This window comes from Ursus arctos, unplaced genomic scaffold, assembly GCF_023065955.2.
Source record: "Ursus arctos isolate Adak ecotype North America unplaced genomic scaffold, UrsArc2.0 scaffold_1, whole genome shotgun sequence".
NCBI classification, from domain to species: domain Eukaryota; kingdom Metazoa; phylum Chordata; class Mammalia; order Carnivora; family Ursidae; genus Ursus; species Ursus arctos.
Window position 1 is genome coordinate 50,977,548 of NW_026622763.1, and position 18,413 is coordinate 50,995,960.

The 18,413-nt window shown below is 35.5% G+C and overlaps 1 protein-coding gene across 2 annotated transcripts in view; it reads left to right on the forward strand.

Moving 5' to 3' along the window:
* The window catches only part of DCAF17 (DDB1 and CUL4 associated factor 17), a 42,477-nt gene that overhangs the window by 7,502 nt on the left and 16,562 nt on the right, over window positions 1-18,413 (forward strand). For both annotated transcript variants that reach the window (XM_026492572.4, XM_044381486.3), the window contains 7 exons: window positions 1,435-1,525; window positions 5,499-5,635; window positions 6,783-6,861; window positions 7,858-7,947; window positions 10,140-10,244; window positions 10,542-10,647; window positions 17,479-17,621. In XM_026492572.4, coding sequence (XP_026348357.1) covers window positions 1,435-1,525; window positions 5,499-5,635; window positions 6,783-6,861; window positions 7,858-7,947; window positions 10,140-10,244; window positions 10,542-10,647; window positions 17,479-17,621 — 751 coding nt within the window. The remainder of the gene's footprint in view (window positions 1-1,434; window positions 1,526-5,498; window positions 5,636-6,782; window positions 6,862-7,857; window positions 7,948-10,139; window positions 10,245-10,541; window positions 10,648-17,478; window positions 17,622-18,413) is intronic.

Sequence of the window (18,413 nt, forward strand, 5' to 3'; positions counted from 1 at the left end):
TGTCATTACCACACCTAATGAAATTCATAATAATTCTTTGGTATTTAATTTAATTTAATGCCCATTTCGTAACTTAACCAATTTAGAGGTGTCTGCTTTAATTAAAATAAATTTAAATCTGCGTAGGTCGCATTGGTTGGTGATCTAATAATAAATAGTTGTAGTTCTTTACTATGGCATTCAGGGGTGTTTTACCCATAGTTTAGAATCACCCACAGTTTAGAAGTTTGAGCTTGCTTTCATTCCTGTGAAATTGTTTGGTTTAAACCTTTGAATCAGAGAACATCAAAGGTGGATAAAATTGTCACTCTGAAAATTGTTTCTTATTTTTTTTAAAGATTTTTATTTATTTATTTATTTATTTGAGAGAGAGAGAGAGAGAGAGAAAACACAAGCAGGGGGAGTTGGCGGAGGGAGAGGGAGAAGCAGGCTCCCTGCTGAGCAGGAAGCCTGACATGGGGCTCCATCCCAGGACCCTGGGATCATGACCTGAGATGAAAGCAGACGCGTAACCAACTGAGCCACACAGGTGCCCCTGAAAATTGTTTCTAAACAGTAATTTAATTTTAAAGTTAATCAGTTAAAAAAAAGAAAAATGTCTATGATCACATCACGGTAGTAATCAGGGAAGTATAAACTAAAGTTAAGGGACTATTTTTCACATAAAAAATGTAGTGTTCAGTACTGGTAGAGGTACAAACTTCTTCAACCTTTCTGAAAGGGAATTTGGGGGGCACCTGGGTGGCTCAGTCGTTAACCGTCTGGCTTCGGCTCATGGCGTGATCCTGGTGTTCTGGGATCGAGCCCCGCATCAGGCTCCTCTGCAGGGAGCCTGCTTCTTCTTCTCCCACTCCCCCTGCTTGTGGTCCCTCTCTTGCTGGCTGGCTGGCTGTCAAATAAATAAATAAAATCTTTAAAAAAAAGGGGGGGGGAATTTGGGAGTAAAAAAAACCCTAAAGTTATTTCCTTTTTTACCCACTAATTTTCATCCTAAAATGAATAGACTCTTTATCTAATTTTCATTTTATAATATTAAAATAACAGTTTATGAACCCCATGGAATTCAGAGATATTCACAGTAAATGTCCAAGAGTAAAGAAAGAATTCAATATGATCCAATTTTAGAAAAAAATATGCAGGTAAGTATATGTATATAAAGAAAAACCAGAAGGAAATGAACCAAAATGTCAATAATGGTTATTTTTGTAATCTTATAGCGTTATAATCTTTTTTATTTTTCAGATTTTCTGTGAATTTTATTGTGAATTTTGTGATCAGAAAAAAAAATGTTAACATTTAGTTAAGTAAAGGAAAGCAAAATAGCAAGTTATATCTTGGTATTCCAAATCTCTGAAAGAAAAAAGTCACTCAGAGCTGAGCAAACACTGTTTCAGTTATCAAGAAGAATAATCATTCATTTTTCTTTTCTCCCAGCATTGCATCAGAGCCAAGAAAACTTTATGAAATGCCAAAATGTTCCAAGTCAGAAAAAATAGAGGATGCATTATTATGGGAATGCCCAGTGGTAAGATTTGTTTTTAGCGTATTTGTTTCCAACACATTTTTAGCCTAAAAGAACTGATTATTGTTAATATATATAAAAAGGAATAAAGCTTAAAAATCATAGTAATTCCTTACTCTTGAAAGGAGTCAAGAAGAGAGTATATCCTTTGCTTTTTTTTTTTCCTCATGAAATAGTTTCTATTTTTAAAAATTATACATTAATATCATGAAGGTATTTTAAAACTTTGATGCCATTTGTAAATCTTGAAAACTGAAAAAAGTTATGAACTGGTTAAAAGTTTTATAAGCAATGTAAGCTAGTTTAGGGTTATTCTCAATGTTTAAGAGATCATTCCACTGATTTAAGAGATCATTCTATCAAAATATTAATTTAGGTGACAGTTATGTTACATGGCTCTTTGAAAGTAGATTCTTATGAGTTTCCTCCATAAATCTTGTTAGGAAAATAATAAGTCAAAAATAAAAAATGATAAAAATACTTTAAAAATAAAATAAAATAATAGGCTAAACTCATTCCACGAGACAGACCAGCATTTCCCTCGTGTGTATTTTTCAGAAGACTGTTTTAGTAAAATGATAACATCTTATACTTGCTAAAGGAGCTGGGAGAATTGAGTTGTAGACAAAAAAAGTGGGATATTCTGAACTTAAAAGGTGAAAAACTTTATATAATTACTTCTTAGAGCCTTTAATGATAGTGTACAATAATACTAATGTTCATGGTGATTTTGACAACCATTTTCCAAAATTCTCTTGATCATAGGATTCCTTTTTTGAGGTGTATTTCTACATATTGGTTTTCCATGGGATCAGTGCTTTAAGAACAGCACTTAGGAAATGCTGCAGCAAATTAATCAGGTCTTTGAATCTGGCTGGTTGTCTTTTTTAGGAAAAATAGAAATTATAATACGGGACCAAAAATAATGTTTAAAGGATAAGAGGCTATGCTTTGAATTTACTGTTAAAATTCTTTCTCTCTCTTTTTAAATACTGTTGTTTTTACATAAAATTATAGTTTTCCAGAGCTGCTGCTTTCTTTTTCCCTAGACACTTAAGCGCTTTAAAAAGAGACACCTTTTTAAAAATCAGAAAGTTTTAAATCTATGTTTTCTTCCCTAATTTCTTATTGAAAGCTGAAAATAACTGTTGTGCCTCCAACATTTAAAGCCTCTTATTTTTTTTTAAAGATTTTATTTATTTAATTTATTTATTTAAGAGAGAGAGAAGAACATGAGCCAGGGGAAGGGCAGAGAAGCAGACTCTCACTGAGCAGGGAGCCAGACATGGGACTCGATCCCAGGACTCTGGGTTCATGACTTCAGCCAAAGGCAGATACTTAACCCACTGAGCCACCCAGGTGCCCTCTAAAGCCTTTTTTTTTGTTTTTAAAGATTTTATTTATTTATTCGACAGAGATAGAGACAGTCAGTGAGAGAGGGAACACAAGCAGGGGGAGTGGGAGAGGAAGAAGCAGGCTCATAGTGGAGGAGCCCGATGCAGGGCTTGATCCCATAACGCCGGGATCACGCCCTGAGCCAAAGGCAGACGCTTAACTGCTGTGCCACCCAGGCGCCCCCCTCTAAAGCCTTTTAATCCATTTTCATTTGTCGGGGAAGGAGGATGACAGATTTCTTAATTGAGAAAAGTTTTGAAGACACCAGTACAAAAACACCAAAAATTTAGAGCAATCCTTGCAAAAATAAAGTTTCTAGTAACCTAATTCCTTTTTTTTTTTTTTTTTTTTAAGATTTTATTTAGGGGTGCCTGGGTGGCTCAGTCGTTAAGCGTCTGCCTTCGGCTCAGGTCATGGTCCCAGCCTTCTGGGATCGAGCCCCGCATCGGGCTCCCTGCTCAGCAGAAAGCCTGCTTCTCCCTCTCCCACTCCCCCTTCTTGTGTTCCCTCTCTCACTGCCTCTCTGTCAAATAAATAAATAAAATCTTTAAAAACAAAAAAAAAGGCTTAAATAAATAAAATATTTATTTATTTATTTGAGAGAGAGAGATAGCGAGAGTGAGAGAGAGCACGAGCGGGGAAGAGAGGGAGAGGCAGGCTCCCCATGAGCAGGGAGCCCAATGCGGGGCTCGATCCCAGGACCCTGAGAACATGACCTGAGCCAAAGGCAGATACTTAATGGACTGAGCCACCCAGGTGCACCCTAGTAACCTAATTCCTATTCTCACTTCTCTTCTACCATTTTCTTCTCATTTGAAGTTAAGCAAGATTTTCCATTAAGAAAAACTAAGAAGCATACCATATTGTTGTTAACATACTGATGTGAAACCACCTTTAAATCAGCACCGTTGTTTTTCTGAGACCATGTGTGAAATACAACTTTTGGTTTAGGAAAATAGCTCAAACCTATTACATATGCTATTTCAAATTCTTCTTTTGGAGATGATACTTACATAAGACACCATAGAATAAAAATATTTATATCATTGCATGTGATTTTAATGTAAGACTTCTAGTAGTTAGTAAGTTTCCACACATACACACAACCAAGAAACAAACACAAGAACCTTGATTCTTTCCCTAACATTTGAAAGGGAAGACAAATCTTTAAAAGCATATATAAAATAACTATGCCTTCATTCTTTTCTATTCACTTTTCAGCCTAAGTGAATACTAGATTAATTCCAACTTTCCTATCTTTAACTGTCCTCTTAGAACGTCCTTTTTAGGGGCACCTGGGTGGCTCAGTCGGTTGAGCATCTGACTCTCGATTTCAGCTCAGGTCATGATCTCGGGGTCCTGAGATCAAGTCCTGAGTTGGTCTCTGCGCTCAGTGAGGGGTCTGCTTGGGATTCTCCCTCTGCCTCTCCCTGCACTGCTCTCACTCTCTCTCTCAACTAAATTTTTTTAAAAAAGAGAACTTCCTTTTTATTTTGCAAATTAGAGTAGAATACCTTGCTTCTCTTTCTTTTCCTGCCTTAGACTTCCACCTTGTGGCAGCTGCTCAGTGGCAGGGATGCCCAAGTAGCTGTTCTCTCCCTTTTTGGGGGGTAATTCATTGGCGACAGAGAACATCTTTTTTTTTTTTTTTTAAGATTTTATTTATTTATTTGACAGAGAGAACGACAGCCAGTGAGAGAGAGAACACAAGCAGGGGGAGTGGGAGAGGAAGAAGCAGGCTCATAGCGGAGGAGCCTGATGTGGGGCTTGATTCCAGAACGCCGGGATCATGCCCTGAGCTGCAGGCAGACGCTTAACCGCTGTGCCACCCAGGCGCCCTAGAGAACATCTTTAAAACCTGGCCCATCTTCTGTTTTTCTTTGGCTGCCTTGATTCTACATTCTAGCTTTTCATTTGGAGTTATAGTAGAGCCACAGTGAATCATGGAACAATTTGTCCTCTTACCATTTTGACTTCTATCAAAAGGAAAACAAGTCTTAGAATAAAGAAACATCTATTCCTTGGGGGTGGGGGCAGAGAGAGAGGGAGAATCTTGAGTAGGCTCCATGACCAGCATAGAGCACAATGCAGGGCTTGATCTCACCACCCGAGATCATGACCTGAGCTGAAATCAAGAGTTGGACACTTAACTGACTGTGCCACCCAGGTGCCCCAAGAAACATCTATTCCAGCAGATGACTTAGGCTTATGCTATTATACATGGTTTTAAGAACTGTTAGTATCATCGTTATCACAGCAGCAGTAGTAACACTCCTACTGTTTTTATGATGATGCTTGGCTCACATTTGTTGAATTATTTAATGATAAATAATAAGTAATAAATTATTTGAGGTACTGTTTAAGCACTTTATGTGAATAAACTCACTTAATAAGTTAATGATGAAAATAATTACCTACAGTTTCATCTTTCCTTCTCCCAATTCTCTATTTGTACATTTATTATTTCCTCTTTGGTTTACTTATCTATTTCTCTAAGGTTTTAGCTGTTTTCTTTGGACATGGATTTCTGCAGATTTGTTCATGACCAACCAGTTTCATTTTTACACCTTGTATTTTTTAGGGGGAAATACTTCCCAATCCATCAGATTATAAATCTTCACTCATTGCACTGACTGCTCATAATTGGCTATTTCGCATATCAGCAACTACTGGGAAAGTCCTTGAGAAAATATATCTTGCTTCATATTGCAAATTCAGGTATTAACTGTGACTTTATTACTCAAAATTTTATTAAAATATTTAAAATATAAATATATATACAAATTTGAGACTTGTGGCCCAGGAAATTTCAAGTTTTGGGTTTTTTTTTAAGTTTCTCATTGTATATCTGGATCTCAGTTTATAAACATTTTCTCTTTTTCTCTCCTTATGACTACATTTGAAGATCTGAAGATACAGACCCTTTATCATTCATTTTTGTATCACTCATAAGTAACTAACCTTGGCAGATATCTCTCCCCACCCTTTTCAAATTTCCCTCCTACAAGTAGTATTTTATATGTTCTGCAAGTAGTATTTTATATGTAGGTTGCATTTCATGATAGGTTTTCCTGAAGGCTATTCTGTTTCAGTTAAATCACCTGCCTAGTACAGTCTAAGAACTGTTGTGTTTTTTTTTTAAAGTGGTCTCTACACCCAGTGTGGGGCTCGAACTCATGAACCCAAGATTAAGAGTCCCATTCTGGCTGAGCCACCTGTGTATCCCTGTAAACTGTTATTTTAACTTAGTAGTTTTATATATTATATACAGACATATTGGGAGTGAGTATATGCATGTAGAATGTGAAAGTAACATTTTTAATGCTTTTTGTAATGTTAATGTCCATTTTAAAGTAGGAATGGCCTTTTGTTTTCTAAGTTTTGAATATTGTTTGATCAAACACAATTTTTATTTATTGACACTAAAAGGATTAAAATTAAATATATATATCTATTTACTTTTTATTTATTTACTTATTTATTTTTTAAAGATTTTATTTATTTATTTGACAGAGAGAGACAGCCAGCGAGAGAGGGAACACAAGCAGGGGGAGTGGGAGAGGAAGAAGCAGGGTCCCAGCAGAGCAGGGAGCTCAATGCGGGGCTTGATCCCCTGGGATCAGGCCCTGAGCCAAAGGCAGACATTTAACGACTGAGCCACCCAGGCATGCCATATATATTTTTTTTAATAGGAATATATCCATGTAAGGATGTAGAGGGAATTTTTAAGTTATTTGTTTTTTTAAATAAATTACTTTGCTTTTATAATTTAAATGAAAAAATGTTTATTTATGAAATATCTATTATATTTTGATTATAAGGAAACTTACCCAAATGAATAACCTTGTCTTCATTCTTTTATAAGATACCTGAGCTGGGACACTCCTCAAGAAGTCATTGCAGTCAAGTCAGCTCAAAACAAAGGCACAGTGTTGGCCCGGCAGGTAGACATCTTTAAATATCAATAAATAAATCTTTAAACTCAGGAAGATGAGGAATTTGTTTCCAGAGGAAATTGTCTGCAAATTTGTTAGGAAAGAATTAATGATCTTGGATTTCTGAAGAATAGTATAAAAGTATAAATAAAAAAAGAATGGTATAAGAAATGGTATTAAACTTAAGAAATACCCTTTGAGCCACTTTGGGGAAGTACAACAGATTATTTTACATTCCATAGTGGAAAGAAATTAACAGAACCTTGTTCTTCAAAGTAAGGGAGCTTTATTTTTCAAGCAGAGAAATCACTCCAGCTTTATTGATAGTTTTTTCTCATTTCATATAGACATGTCAGTGTAATTCTACTTTCAGATGATGTGACTATGATAACTCAGATGATGTGATTATGATAACTATGATTAGGCTCTTTATTATTAGAATTCCAATTTATAATATAATTTATATTACATTAATATAACAATATATGTATAACAATAACAACATATATGATATATATCAGAAATTTATATTAATTTATATTATATAGAAAATGTTTTATTATGCATATAAAATGTTTTTGTTGTACAGTATATAAAATATGTTTTGTTGCTAAGAAATATTTACTGTTAATGTTTATTTTTTTTGTTTATTTATTTTTATTTTTATTATAATGCGGGGCTTAAACTCATGACCCCGAGATCAAGGCTTGAGCTGAGATCAGGAGTCAGACACTTACCTGACTGAGCCACCCAGGCAGCCCTGTCTTTACTTTTATAGATTTTTGTGTGTGTGTGCCTCTGTGTTAAAGGGCTGAAGGTTTAATGGACATATTTTGAACATGTATGCTTTCCTGTTTAAGTAACTTTGCAATGTAGATAGATGTTTTCAATTCATGAAAACATCCACATAACTGTATGCTAGGACAGATGGGTGTTTTCAACTCATGAAAACAGTGTTTCTGAAATTCTTTTGAGAGCTACCTGTAATTTAATCTTTCCTTTTAGGCAGGCATTCAACAGCCTGTTTTGCTATACCTTGCAGTGTTCCATGTTTTACCTTTTTCACTCATAGGGATTCTGGAGATCAACAAGAAGGTAAGGACTTACTTCTTATTTAATTGCAATGTTAATTTTTTGATAAAAGATGTGATGTCAGTGTATGTTTGTTTATTAGGTGTTTTGATTGCAGATGTTCCCCTGACTGTAAAAAGCTTTCTGATCTTGTTTGTTTCATGTCAGAATACATGAGAATGTTTCATTTAGGGAGAAAGCCTAATCATCCTTTCATCTTTCTGCATGTTCTTATGCCTTTCAAGTGGATAGTGTTGAATACCTTTGGTGTCATTAACAAACCACTACTTTATAAAATTATGAAATGAGTGAGGGGTTTTTTTTCAGAGGGATATTCCAAAACTTGTTAAAATGACCATTAGGAAGATGAAAAGCTACAACAAAATGAATCATTTTAATTGCAAAGTATAAATCTAAAATTTGTTTTATGATACATAAACAAGGCCTATAATTAAATAGGTGAGTTTTCCAACTCATTCAGTTATAGGTTTTATTCTTGTCATTTTTCTTGATTTATGGTTTGTTATATGGGAGGAAAGAAAGGACATAGTTTCTTTGAGTAAAAGAATCAATAGCCTCCTACTTTCCATTAAAAAATTGTTACTTAGTCTGGGTGGGTAGTTACTTATTGTCTATTCTACTAGTCTTTAATTAAGCACCTCAGGTATTACTGGGGTCAGATCTTCAGGGTCCACTAAGAGCCATTAGCAAATAAGATGAACATATTGAAAAATTTTTATATAACCATAGTATACTAAACTACGTAATATGAATGAGTAGTATAGTATCAGTTACTTATTTATTGTTTTGTGCCAGGCACTTTGAGTAGTTTATAACTTTGTAACATATAGTGGGTTCAACTAGGAAGTTAAGCAGCTACCCAAATTCTAAGTAAATGGAGAAGCTGACATTAGAACCTAGATTTGACTCCAAAGTATGAACCAAATTTTAAAATAAGAGTGGCTGCTTTATTAGAGCACTCATTAATTGAAAACATGTTTGAATTACACAAGTCCTCCTTTTCAAAGTGGGAAACAAAGATCAGCAAATAAAAAATCGTGAGCTAGTCAAGATCGAAGCAAAGCATAATTATCTCTCTAAGAGATGACAAGAAACACAATTTAGGAATTTAACTATTTTCTTTGTGCTTGTGGATTAAGTAGTTGTGTGTGCTTATTACAGTCTACAATAGGAATGAACACTTAACTAAGCTGTGAATTGTTTCTATTTATTCTTAGATGCCTATGATAATCATTGGAGGGATTTGGTTTTGATTAGGGTTAGTTGGAATTGAAGCATATCTTCCACTTACCATGTATAAAAGACTACCCAGGGACCAAGCTCAAAATGTACTTTAAGCTAGTTATTGGGGTAGTAAATCTTCACCAAGTAATTTGTCTTGAGTAGAAACAGAAACAGATTTTCACTTAATTTCCACTTGTTCTTTCATTGCTATGAATATTTGTCTATGTTGCCTTTTGTTAAATATTAAAATAGGCACAGAATCAAGTTATTTTATCAGAGCTCTGTGGAGGATTATGACAGGATCCAGTGCATAGAACAAAAACAGAAGGGAACAAAGAGCCAAAGCCTTACTCAAGGTTAGCCAGTTTAAATGTCTCTATAGGTGCTTGCTTGATTTTTAATACGTTAGGTTTTTATATGACTAAAAAATCAAGCAGTATTAGATATTTAAAGAATAAAGTAATGATAAAATTCTGGAGTTGGTAGTTTTTCTTTAGAAGTGCTTTTTTAGAGCCTATCTTTTCACTTTTAGCTAAAAAATAAGTCTCTTTATAACATTTTAGCATGAAGAATAGGTCCCTATATTTATTCCACAACACATATCCTGCATGGTAGAATTAGATCATCTCAGTGTATGCCTGTGTCCACGACAAATAGGTTGTGTTATTAAAAGATACTGACAAAACTGTAAAGCGATTAGATGAAGCAAATGAATGCTGCTGAATCATTTTGAGGGTTAAGTGCTGCACTCCCATTAGTGCTCCACTCCCATTAGTGCTCCTGTTCGAGACTCTAGTGGCCTACTACCTAATGACACCTTAACTTCAAGTCTCTAAATTATAATTAAGTTATAATGGTAGGCAGCAGTGTTGTAGTGGTGACCGATATTAAGCAAATGCACAAACCACTGTGAACACTCAGAAGATTGGCCTTCTGGTCTTTTCTCAGGTGATATCTACCTTTCCCCTCAGATTTTCGGGAACGTTACAGATGCTACCTTGTCTCATGGAATACTGATTGTGATGTACAGCTCAGGACTGGTCAGACTCTATAGCTTCCAAGCCATCACTGAACAGGTAAGACTGAAATTTGCCATATTATAATAACTCGAGGTTTGGACTAAGGTATGATTTTTTTTTTTTAATGAAATGCTTTTAGAGTAAGACACTTGTGTAAATTTCAACTCTACAAAACTGTACAAATGCAGAAAGACAAAGTAACCTTTAAAAGAGGGGAGGGAAGATAAACAGAAAGGCCCTTGAGTCAATAAAGATATTTTCTCTGTCATGTACATGTGAATTTGACTTTTTCTCTCTTCAGACAGCAAATAAGTAGGTGCTAAAGCCACCGTTTTTGTTTTGTTTTGTTTTTAGTTCATGCAACAGAAACTTGACTTAGGGTGTGCATGCAGATGGGGTGGGACTGCTGGAACTGTAGGAGAGGCTCCTTTTGGCATTCCTTGTAATATTAAAATCACAGGTATGGCTACTATATAGCATTTTTTTCACCTTAAAAAATAAGTGGTCATATAAATATTTATTGTAATCATCCAGATGTTTTCTCTTAATTATAAACTCAATTCATTTTACTTCTATACAGCATATTCCTTGCTATTGAATAGGTAATCAGTTATTCATTGAACTGAAGGCCTGGGGATACTGAGTCTTGTTTGGCCTTTAATTAGGGGAAGGTGAAACCCAACATCACTGGTAAGAGAAATGCAAATTAAAATTATCATAAGATATATCTTTTCAGATTCTCAAGTATCAGAAGGTTACATAACAGGGTTGTTAAAAGTATATAAGAATATAACAGTATATTCATTTATTGTTGGGGTCCTTTGCAGAGGACAGTTTGTCATTTTGAGTCAAAGCTTTAAGGTGTATACACCTTGAACAATTCCATGTCTAGGAATTTATGCCAGATATATTCACATGTGTACAAAATGACAGGTGTACAAGTACAACATTGTTTCTAGTAGCAAATGGTTGGAAATAACCTGTACATTTGTAGGTGACACTAATATTATTTCATTGTTTGGCTGTATCATAAATGTAATTGTTAAAAAGAATTTGTTTTGCATTTATCGAGCAATTCCCAATATATATTACTAAGTGATAAAAAGGAGTATAAAATTGTATATAAAAAGCTTCATTTGTATAAAGAGTTCATATTCACATGTTAAAAGTGGACATATAGGGGCGCCTGGGTGGCATAGCGGTTAAGCGTCTGCCTTCGGCTCAGGGCGTGATCCCGGCGTTATGGGATCGAGCCCCACGTCAGGCTCTTCTGCTGTGAGCCTGCTTCTTCCTCTCCCACTCCCCCTGCTTGTGTTCCCTCTCTCACTGGCTGTCTCTATCTCTGTCGAATAAATAAATAAAATTAAAAAAAAAAAAAGTGGACATATAAGCATATGCTTTTAGATTTGCTTGGAATATATGGAAGGACACCCAAAAACCTGATAAATAGTAGTTACCTCTGAGGGATACAGATGAAAGGAAGACTTAGTTTTCATTATATATCTTGTGATACTTTTTGAACGTGGTGCTTACATTGTGGTTCCTTGTGTATGGATGTGCACACGCAGCTCCTTGAAATTTTAAGAACTTGACATATACCATTTTATTGATGAAGTCTAAATTTGTTGAACCAATTCACTAGTTTGGACACGTAGGTTGTTTTTAATTTTCTGTGATTACAAACAACATAAGAATATTCCTGTAACTATTAATGATTCTTCCCCGAGTCAGTTATGTCATTTGGGGTGGCAGAATGGCCATTTGAAGGATTCGGTCATTCCTTCTACCTTTAATAACTAACATTTTTCTATAAATAAAAACTTTCACTTGTCACCTAGGGATGAACTATAATTCCTCCTAAAAAGTCAAAGTAAATATTTATTCCTTCTCTTTAATTATCAATATTTGAGCAAGGAGTTGGTGTAATAGTTACTTCCAATGGTGGCAAAATATTTTAGAGGTCAGCACACATGTATAATCACAATAGACTCAAGGATTTTTATTTATTAAAAATTATACAGTTACAGTCATTATTCTTAATGATGTTCAAATTGCCCCAAATTTGGCCAGCGAGAACTCCATTTTGACGTACCCCAACAGTCTTGGAGAATTTCCTTGCTTTCTGGAACAATAATATATTCCAGGTTTATCTTTTACTTTCCTTATCCTAGATCCAACAAGGAGCCATTTTAGTAGAGAATATCATCATAGACTGTATTCGTTTCCTAGGGTGCTGTGACAGCACAGACTGGTAGCTTTCGACAACAGAAATTTAATCTCTTACACTTTTGGAGGTTAGTCTGAAATTAAGGTGTTGGCGGAGACAACCTCCCTATGAAGACTAGGAAAGAATCCTTCCTTCCTCTTTAGCTTCTGGTTGCTGCTGACAATCCTTGGCATTTCTTGGTTTGTGGCGGGATAACTCACATTTAGGCCTGTCTTCACATGGCCTTCTTTACTCTGGGATTTGGTACCCACCCTTATCCAGTTTGACCTCTGCAAAGACCCTGTTTCCCAATAAGGTCACATTCATAGACACTAGCAGTTAGGACTTTGACTTATCTTTTTGAGAGACACAGTTCAACCCACAACACAGACCAAGATCTAGTTGTGCTCAATGCAATTGGTTGTCCTTATTTTTTGGTGAACAGAGCTGGGAAATACATTAAAACAAAAATTCTTTAGTTCATTCTCATATTTCCAATTTAATTGTTCCTTGATTTTATATTTGTATTTCTTTTGGCCCACTGAACTTCTCGATTCCTAATAAAATTTTATCCCATTGTATATGTGATAATCTTAAAATTGCCGTATCAGTGCTACTACTAAAAACTATGGTGTGAAGGTTAAGATTTCTCTACAGTTCCTTTTGTCCCTATTGTAGAGCCCAGTAAGTGTACTACAGAGTAATGTGTTCAAAGATTATTAAATTATTTTTCTATATGATTAGGTTACCAATTTTATGTAATTAGATTCATTTGTTTTAGTCTGTTTTCAATTTTAGGTTTGTTTTTCCCTTTTAACTTTATTCTTGAAGTTGTAAAATGTGTATATTTCAAAGATCAAAACTATATAAAAAGATGGTGTTTGAGAGATTTTGCTTCCATACATAGGCCTTTTATTCTGTTACTTCCCTTCCCCTTACCCCACCCTACCCCGCCCCTATAAGTAATCATTATTTTTAGTTTCAAGGTTATCCCTCTGTTGTCTGTTTTTATAAAAATAAGAAAACGTGTGTATGTATTCTTTAAATATTACCTTCCTTCTTATACCAAGTGTAGTATATCATATACTCTGTTCTGTACCTTGTATTTTCACTTAATGTGAATCTAAATTTTTTAAACATTTATTTAATAGAAGAAATAGATTAACTACCTATTTTTCTTTTTGAGATAAAATTGAAATGTATATATAACATTAGATTTGTTTCAGGTGTACAGCATAATAATTTGATTTTTCCCAGGACAAGTCATCTCCACTTGCCAGTGATTCTTCATAATTAGGATCTCACCTAGGCTAGACATCAGGCAAAGAGGGATTCTTGATGGTTTTACCCCTTAGCCATATTTGTCCCAGGAGCTTCCTCTATAGCTGTAAAATGACAAATAGAGGCTTTAGCGAAGCATACAGTGGCCACCTTTAACCAAACCCAACATGCAGTCACCCACAAATTTGAAAGGTGGCCCTCCAAAACCAAATGGTCCTTGACATCCTGACTGTAGCTCAAGAAGAAACTTAGCGCTAATATTGAGACTGAATATTTTGTATATATCCCTGATGAGTCTAGTGTATTCAAAGTTTTAGCAGACATGCACGCACAAATTAAAGCAATGTCTGAATCCTCTCATTCTCCCAGTGATTGGATTTCTTCCTGGTTTAGCGGAAATGGATAGTCTTGATGCAAAACTCTTCTTTTACTAGCTGTGATAATTATGCTAGGTCTTTTCCTTTATTGAGGGAGCTACTGTTATTATATGCTCTGCATAAATATGTCAGATAAATTATCTCAATGGAAACTGAGGAAGCATCTTATTCTTATGATGAGGCCTCATGAGTGTCTCCAACGCAAGTCTGCCACTAGGGGCCGTTCATTTAATGAGATAGCTCAGGAATTTTATGCCTCTCAATATATAGGACCTATAATCTCTTTCAGCCTGAAGAGCTACAGAAGATGAGACCTTCACCCTTCAACACCCCTTAAGAATTAGGAGGATAAAAATCTCATAGTAGGAAATGGGAGGGAAACTGAAGGGAACCCCATTGAGAGAAAAAGCTGTTTTTTGCCTTTGCTTCTTTTCCAGTTTCTAATCTTGCTAGGACCTACACCCCTACCCCACTTTACACATGCCTTATAATGCAAGTAGTACATGTCCTTGTAAGGGACAAATACTTAATGATTCTCTAGAATATATAACATCCAAGGAAGGACTAGGTGAGAATGACTGGACGAAGCTCTCATAGGTGCATTCCAGACCACTGGAGCTAAACATCTCCATGCCAAGACCCCGTGGCTCCAAGGAATAACACCTGAACCCTCGTCTTTGTTCTAAACAGTTTCTGGATCCCTGAGAGTACATGTATACCAGACAACTATCCTCAACAAAAAACACCAGACCCCAAACAAAGATGAGATTCATGCTCCTTTCCTTTCCAAGTCCCATGGAGTGTCTGTCTATACCTGCTTGCTCCATATCTTCAAAAAACTGCTTTCACCTCAAAAAATATATATATTTTTGTATACACAACTAAGTGATACATAATGTAAATCTACGTAAATCCACAGTAAATCTAGTTACCATTTATCACCATACAGTTGACCCTCTTCACCCATTTCACACCCCTTCAGCCCCTTCCCCTCTGATAACCGCAGTCTGTTCTCTGTCTCTATGAACTCCTGTAAATAATGCCGCAATGAACATGGGGGTGCATATTATCTTTCCAAATTAGTGTTTTCATTTTCTTTGGGTAAATACCCAGTAGTGGAATTGCTAGCTTATATGGTAGTTCTATTTTTAATTTTTTTTTTGAAAGATTTTATTTATTTATTTGACAGAGAGAGAAAGAGAGTGCACAAGCAGGGGGAGCGGCAGGCAGAGGCAGAAGCAGGTTCCCAGCTGAGCAAGGAGCCTGATGCAGCACTCAGTCCCAGGCCCCTGGGATCATGACCTGAGCCAAAGGCAGATGCTTAACCGACAGCCACCTAGGCGTCCCCCATTTTTAATTTTTTGAGGACCTTCCATAGTGCCTGCACCAATTTACATTCCTAACAGCGGTACATGAGGGTTCCCTTTCCTCTACATCCTGTTGTTGTTATTTATCTTTTTGATAACAGACATTCTAATAGGTGTGAGGCAATATCTCATTGTGGTTTTAATCTGCATTTGCTTGATGTATTCCCTATATTTTAAAGTTACAGCAAAATCATATCCTATTTTAGCCACTTTTATAAACCATACAACATTTTGTACAATTTATATTAAAACTCTGAAGTATCATTGCTTGACCTTTCACAGACTCAGAGCATTATAATAATTATTCGTTTTAGTGCCTCTCTTTCCACAGTCTAGCCAGTAGGAGCCCCTTTTGCTGGTTCTCTTATTCTTTTAACACTACACTGACATCCTTGTAAATAGTCTTGATAGCAATAACTGGATGGTTCAGACCTATCCTAAAATCTCTTCACTATAAGACATGGAATCAGCTACTCTCAGAATTTCTAGGACTCTAATTGAAAATAGTATTAGAGATCAAAATTCAGGCTCTTGAGGTTAGTGGGGGCCCATCAGAATTGTGATGATGAGAGCCTTGCTGCTACTTTGGGGCCATTTTTAGCAACTGCTGAGAAAAGCATTTCTTTTTAAATACATCTTTTTTGGATTGACTTTTTTCCCCCTGTTGTTCATACCTATTTTATATTCTCTATGACATACCTACTTGAAATTTTAACCCCAAATTCAAACTCTATTTTTTCTTTTTATATATTTTTTCCTCATTCACCATCATTTGATAGCTACCATATTATCACATATGATGTTTGTACTTTTTTCATAATTTACTTAGTGATTTTTTCCCCCAGTTTTCTGTTGGGTTCATATTTTTCTTAGTAAAAAGACTTCTTTATATATTAAGAATATTATTCTTTTCCTAAAAGTTTTTTTTTTAAGTGCTTTAAGTATATTTAGTATGTTTATACTTGTCTCTTTCTCAGGATTGTCAGTTTGTGAATTCACTTTTCATTATTTTTCCCCTATGTATAGCACCAAGTAATAAATTGTCCTTATGAAGAAGCCTAATAGAGCACACACTTCACTTCTATATGTAACATGTGACTCTTGAGTGAATGGTCTTCCTATGGCAAGCCCCTTTACTGACAGTGATGGCCTCATAACCAAAGAGTATACTCTTAAGGTAGAGGGGTAAAAAAAAAAAAGGAGTTATAGATTAACCACCTGCTGAAACAGACTGTGTGATTTGTGGTGTTTCCCGAGAACTGCCCAAATGCTATTCTGGTCTTCTAAAGCTATAGTACCTTCCACTTATGCATTTCTCTAAGAGTACATCTGTTTCACTGTACTTAAAATTAGTTGTCATCAAGAAGACTAAGAGACACCAACAGATACTTTTATGGTGTCAGTCTCTAAATGACAGTGACTGACTAGATGTATCTAAACTAGTTAACTTGTCTAAAGATGATACTAGTAGTAGTGGCTACCCTTTAATAAAGCTTTCACTGTGACAGGACCTATCCTAAGTGGTTACATTCATTATGACTAATATCACTTCTACGCTGGAAATCTTAAGACTCCTCTGATAAAGTTTGCTAAGTATAACCTGTTAGTCTGGAATATGGAAGATCTCTTCCTCACATCTGAAGGAATTATTAAACTTAATTACCTATTAGGATTGTTATGAGTGTTGGAAATAGTATCTAACCGGGAGTCTGAGACATATATGTCTAGTAAATGGCAGCTGCTTTTATTAGGTGTACTTTGCCATTTTTTCCCATCATAAGCACCTTCACCCCACTTTTTATCTCCACTCACCTGCAGGTCACACGTACCCTGAAAACGGATGTCTAGAAAGTTGACCTCATAACAACATTTGTTTCCTACCAGCTTTCTCTTTTCTTAGCAATCAGCCTCTTTCCTGATTATATTTCCTGAACATAGTAATTTTTCGTTAATGGAAATTCATAGATGGTGCATGCAAAGAAGGGTTGAATTCAGTTCATGAATGTTCCAAGGCTACCAGAACAGAGAAAATAATAAATTCCTTTTGCCCATCTCTGCAGACACACCACCACTGCTCTTTGAGGTGTCCTCCCTGGAGAATGCTTTTCAGATTGGAGGCCATCCTTGGCACTACATCATCACACCTAATAAGAAGAAACAGAAAGGAGTTTTCCATATTTGTGCCCTGAAAGATAATTCTTTGGTAAATCATGAGTGATCAGCCTTTTTAGTAGTAAATTTGTTTCAGAAATTCTTCATTTTCTACTTCTATAATAAGAATTCCTAAGAATTAGTTTTTATTTGTATTAATAATTTGTAAACGATGTTAGGTACAGAAGAATACAAAGAATATAACGAACACTTGTGTGTACTACCAAGAATTTAAAAGCATTAAGATTTGAAAATTTTTAGAAACCAAAGATTTCTCATGGGATCTCTGAAGCTCCATAGTGGAAATTATTGATGGAGTATGTTCAGGCTGCCTCTGAAATTGCTGGTGCAATGTGTAGTTGGTTCTGTTTTTTTATGGTTTGCTGCTATTAGCTTTCCAGAGCAGAACCAGGTACTACTCTGTTGGTCACAATATAACCATCGAAACACTTCGAATTTTCAAGAACTATGTTAAGTAACTTATGGCAGAATAGGAAAAAATGGTACATGGTAAGACAATAGAAATTTCTACCCCTTGAATTAATTTTCTTTATTTTCTTTTTGAAAATGATTTAGGCATGATTTATTAATTTAATTTAATTTAATTTAATTCAATTCATTGAAGGCCTAATATGTGCCAGGCATGGCTGGGGACATATTCCCTTCCCTCAAGTTGTTTACGCTCTTGAAAACACACGTGTAGATAAGTAAGATGCAGTCTGTTAAGCACAGTGATTAAGGTAAGTGCAAAGAGCAAGTGCACAGGGAGTGGTGGAGGGGTTCCCCTTTGCTTTGTATTGCTGAGTTAGTGTAATTTATTTCTGGAACCTATGTATTTGACATA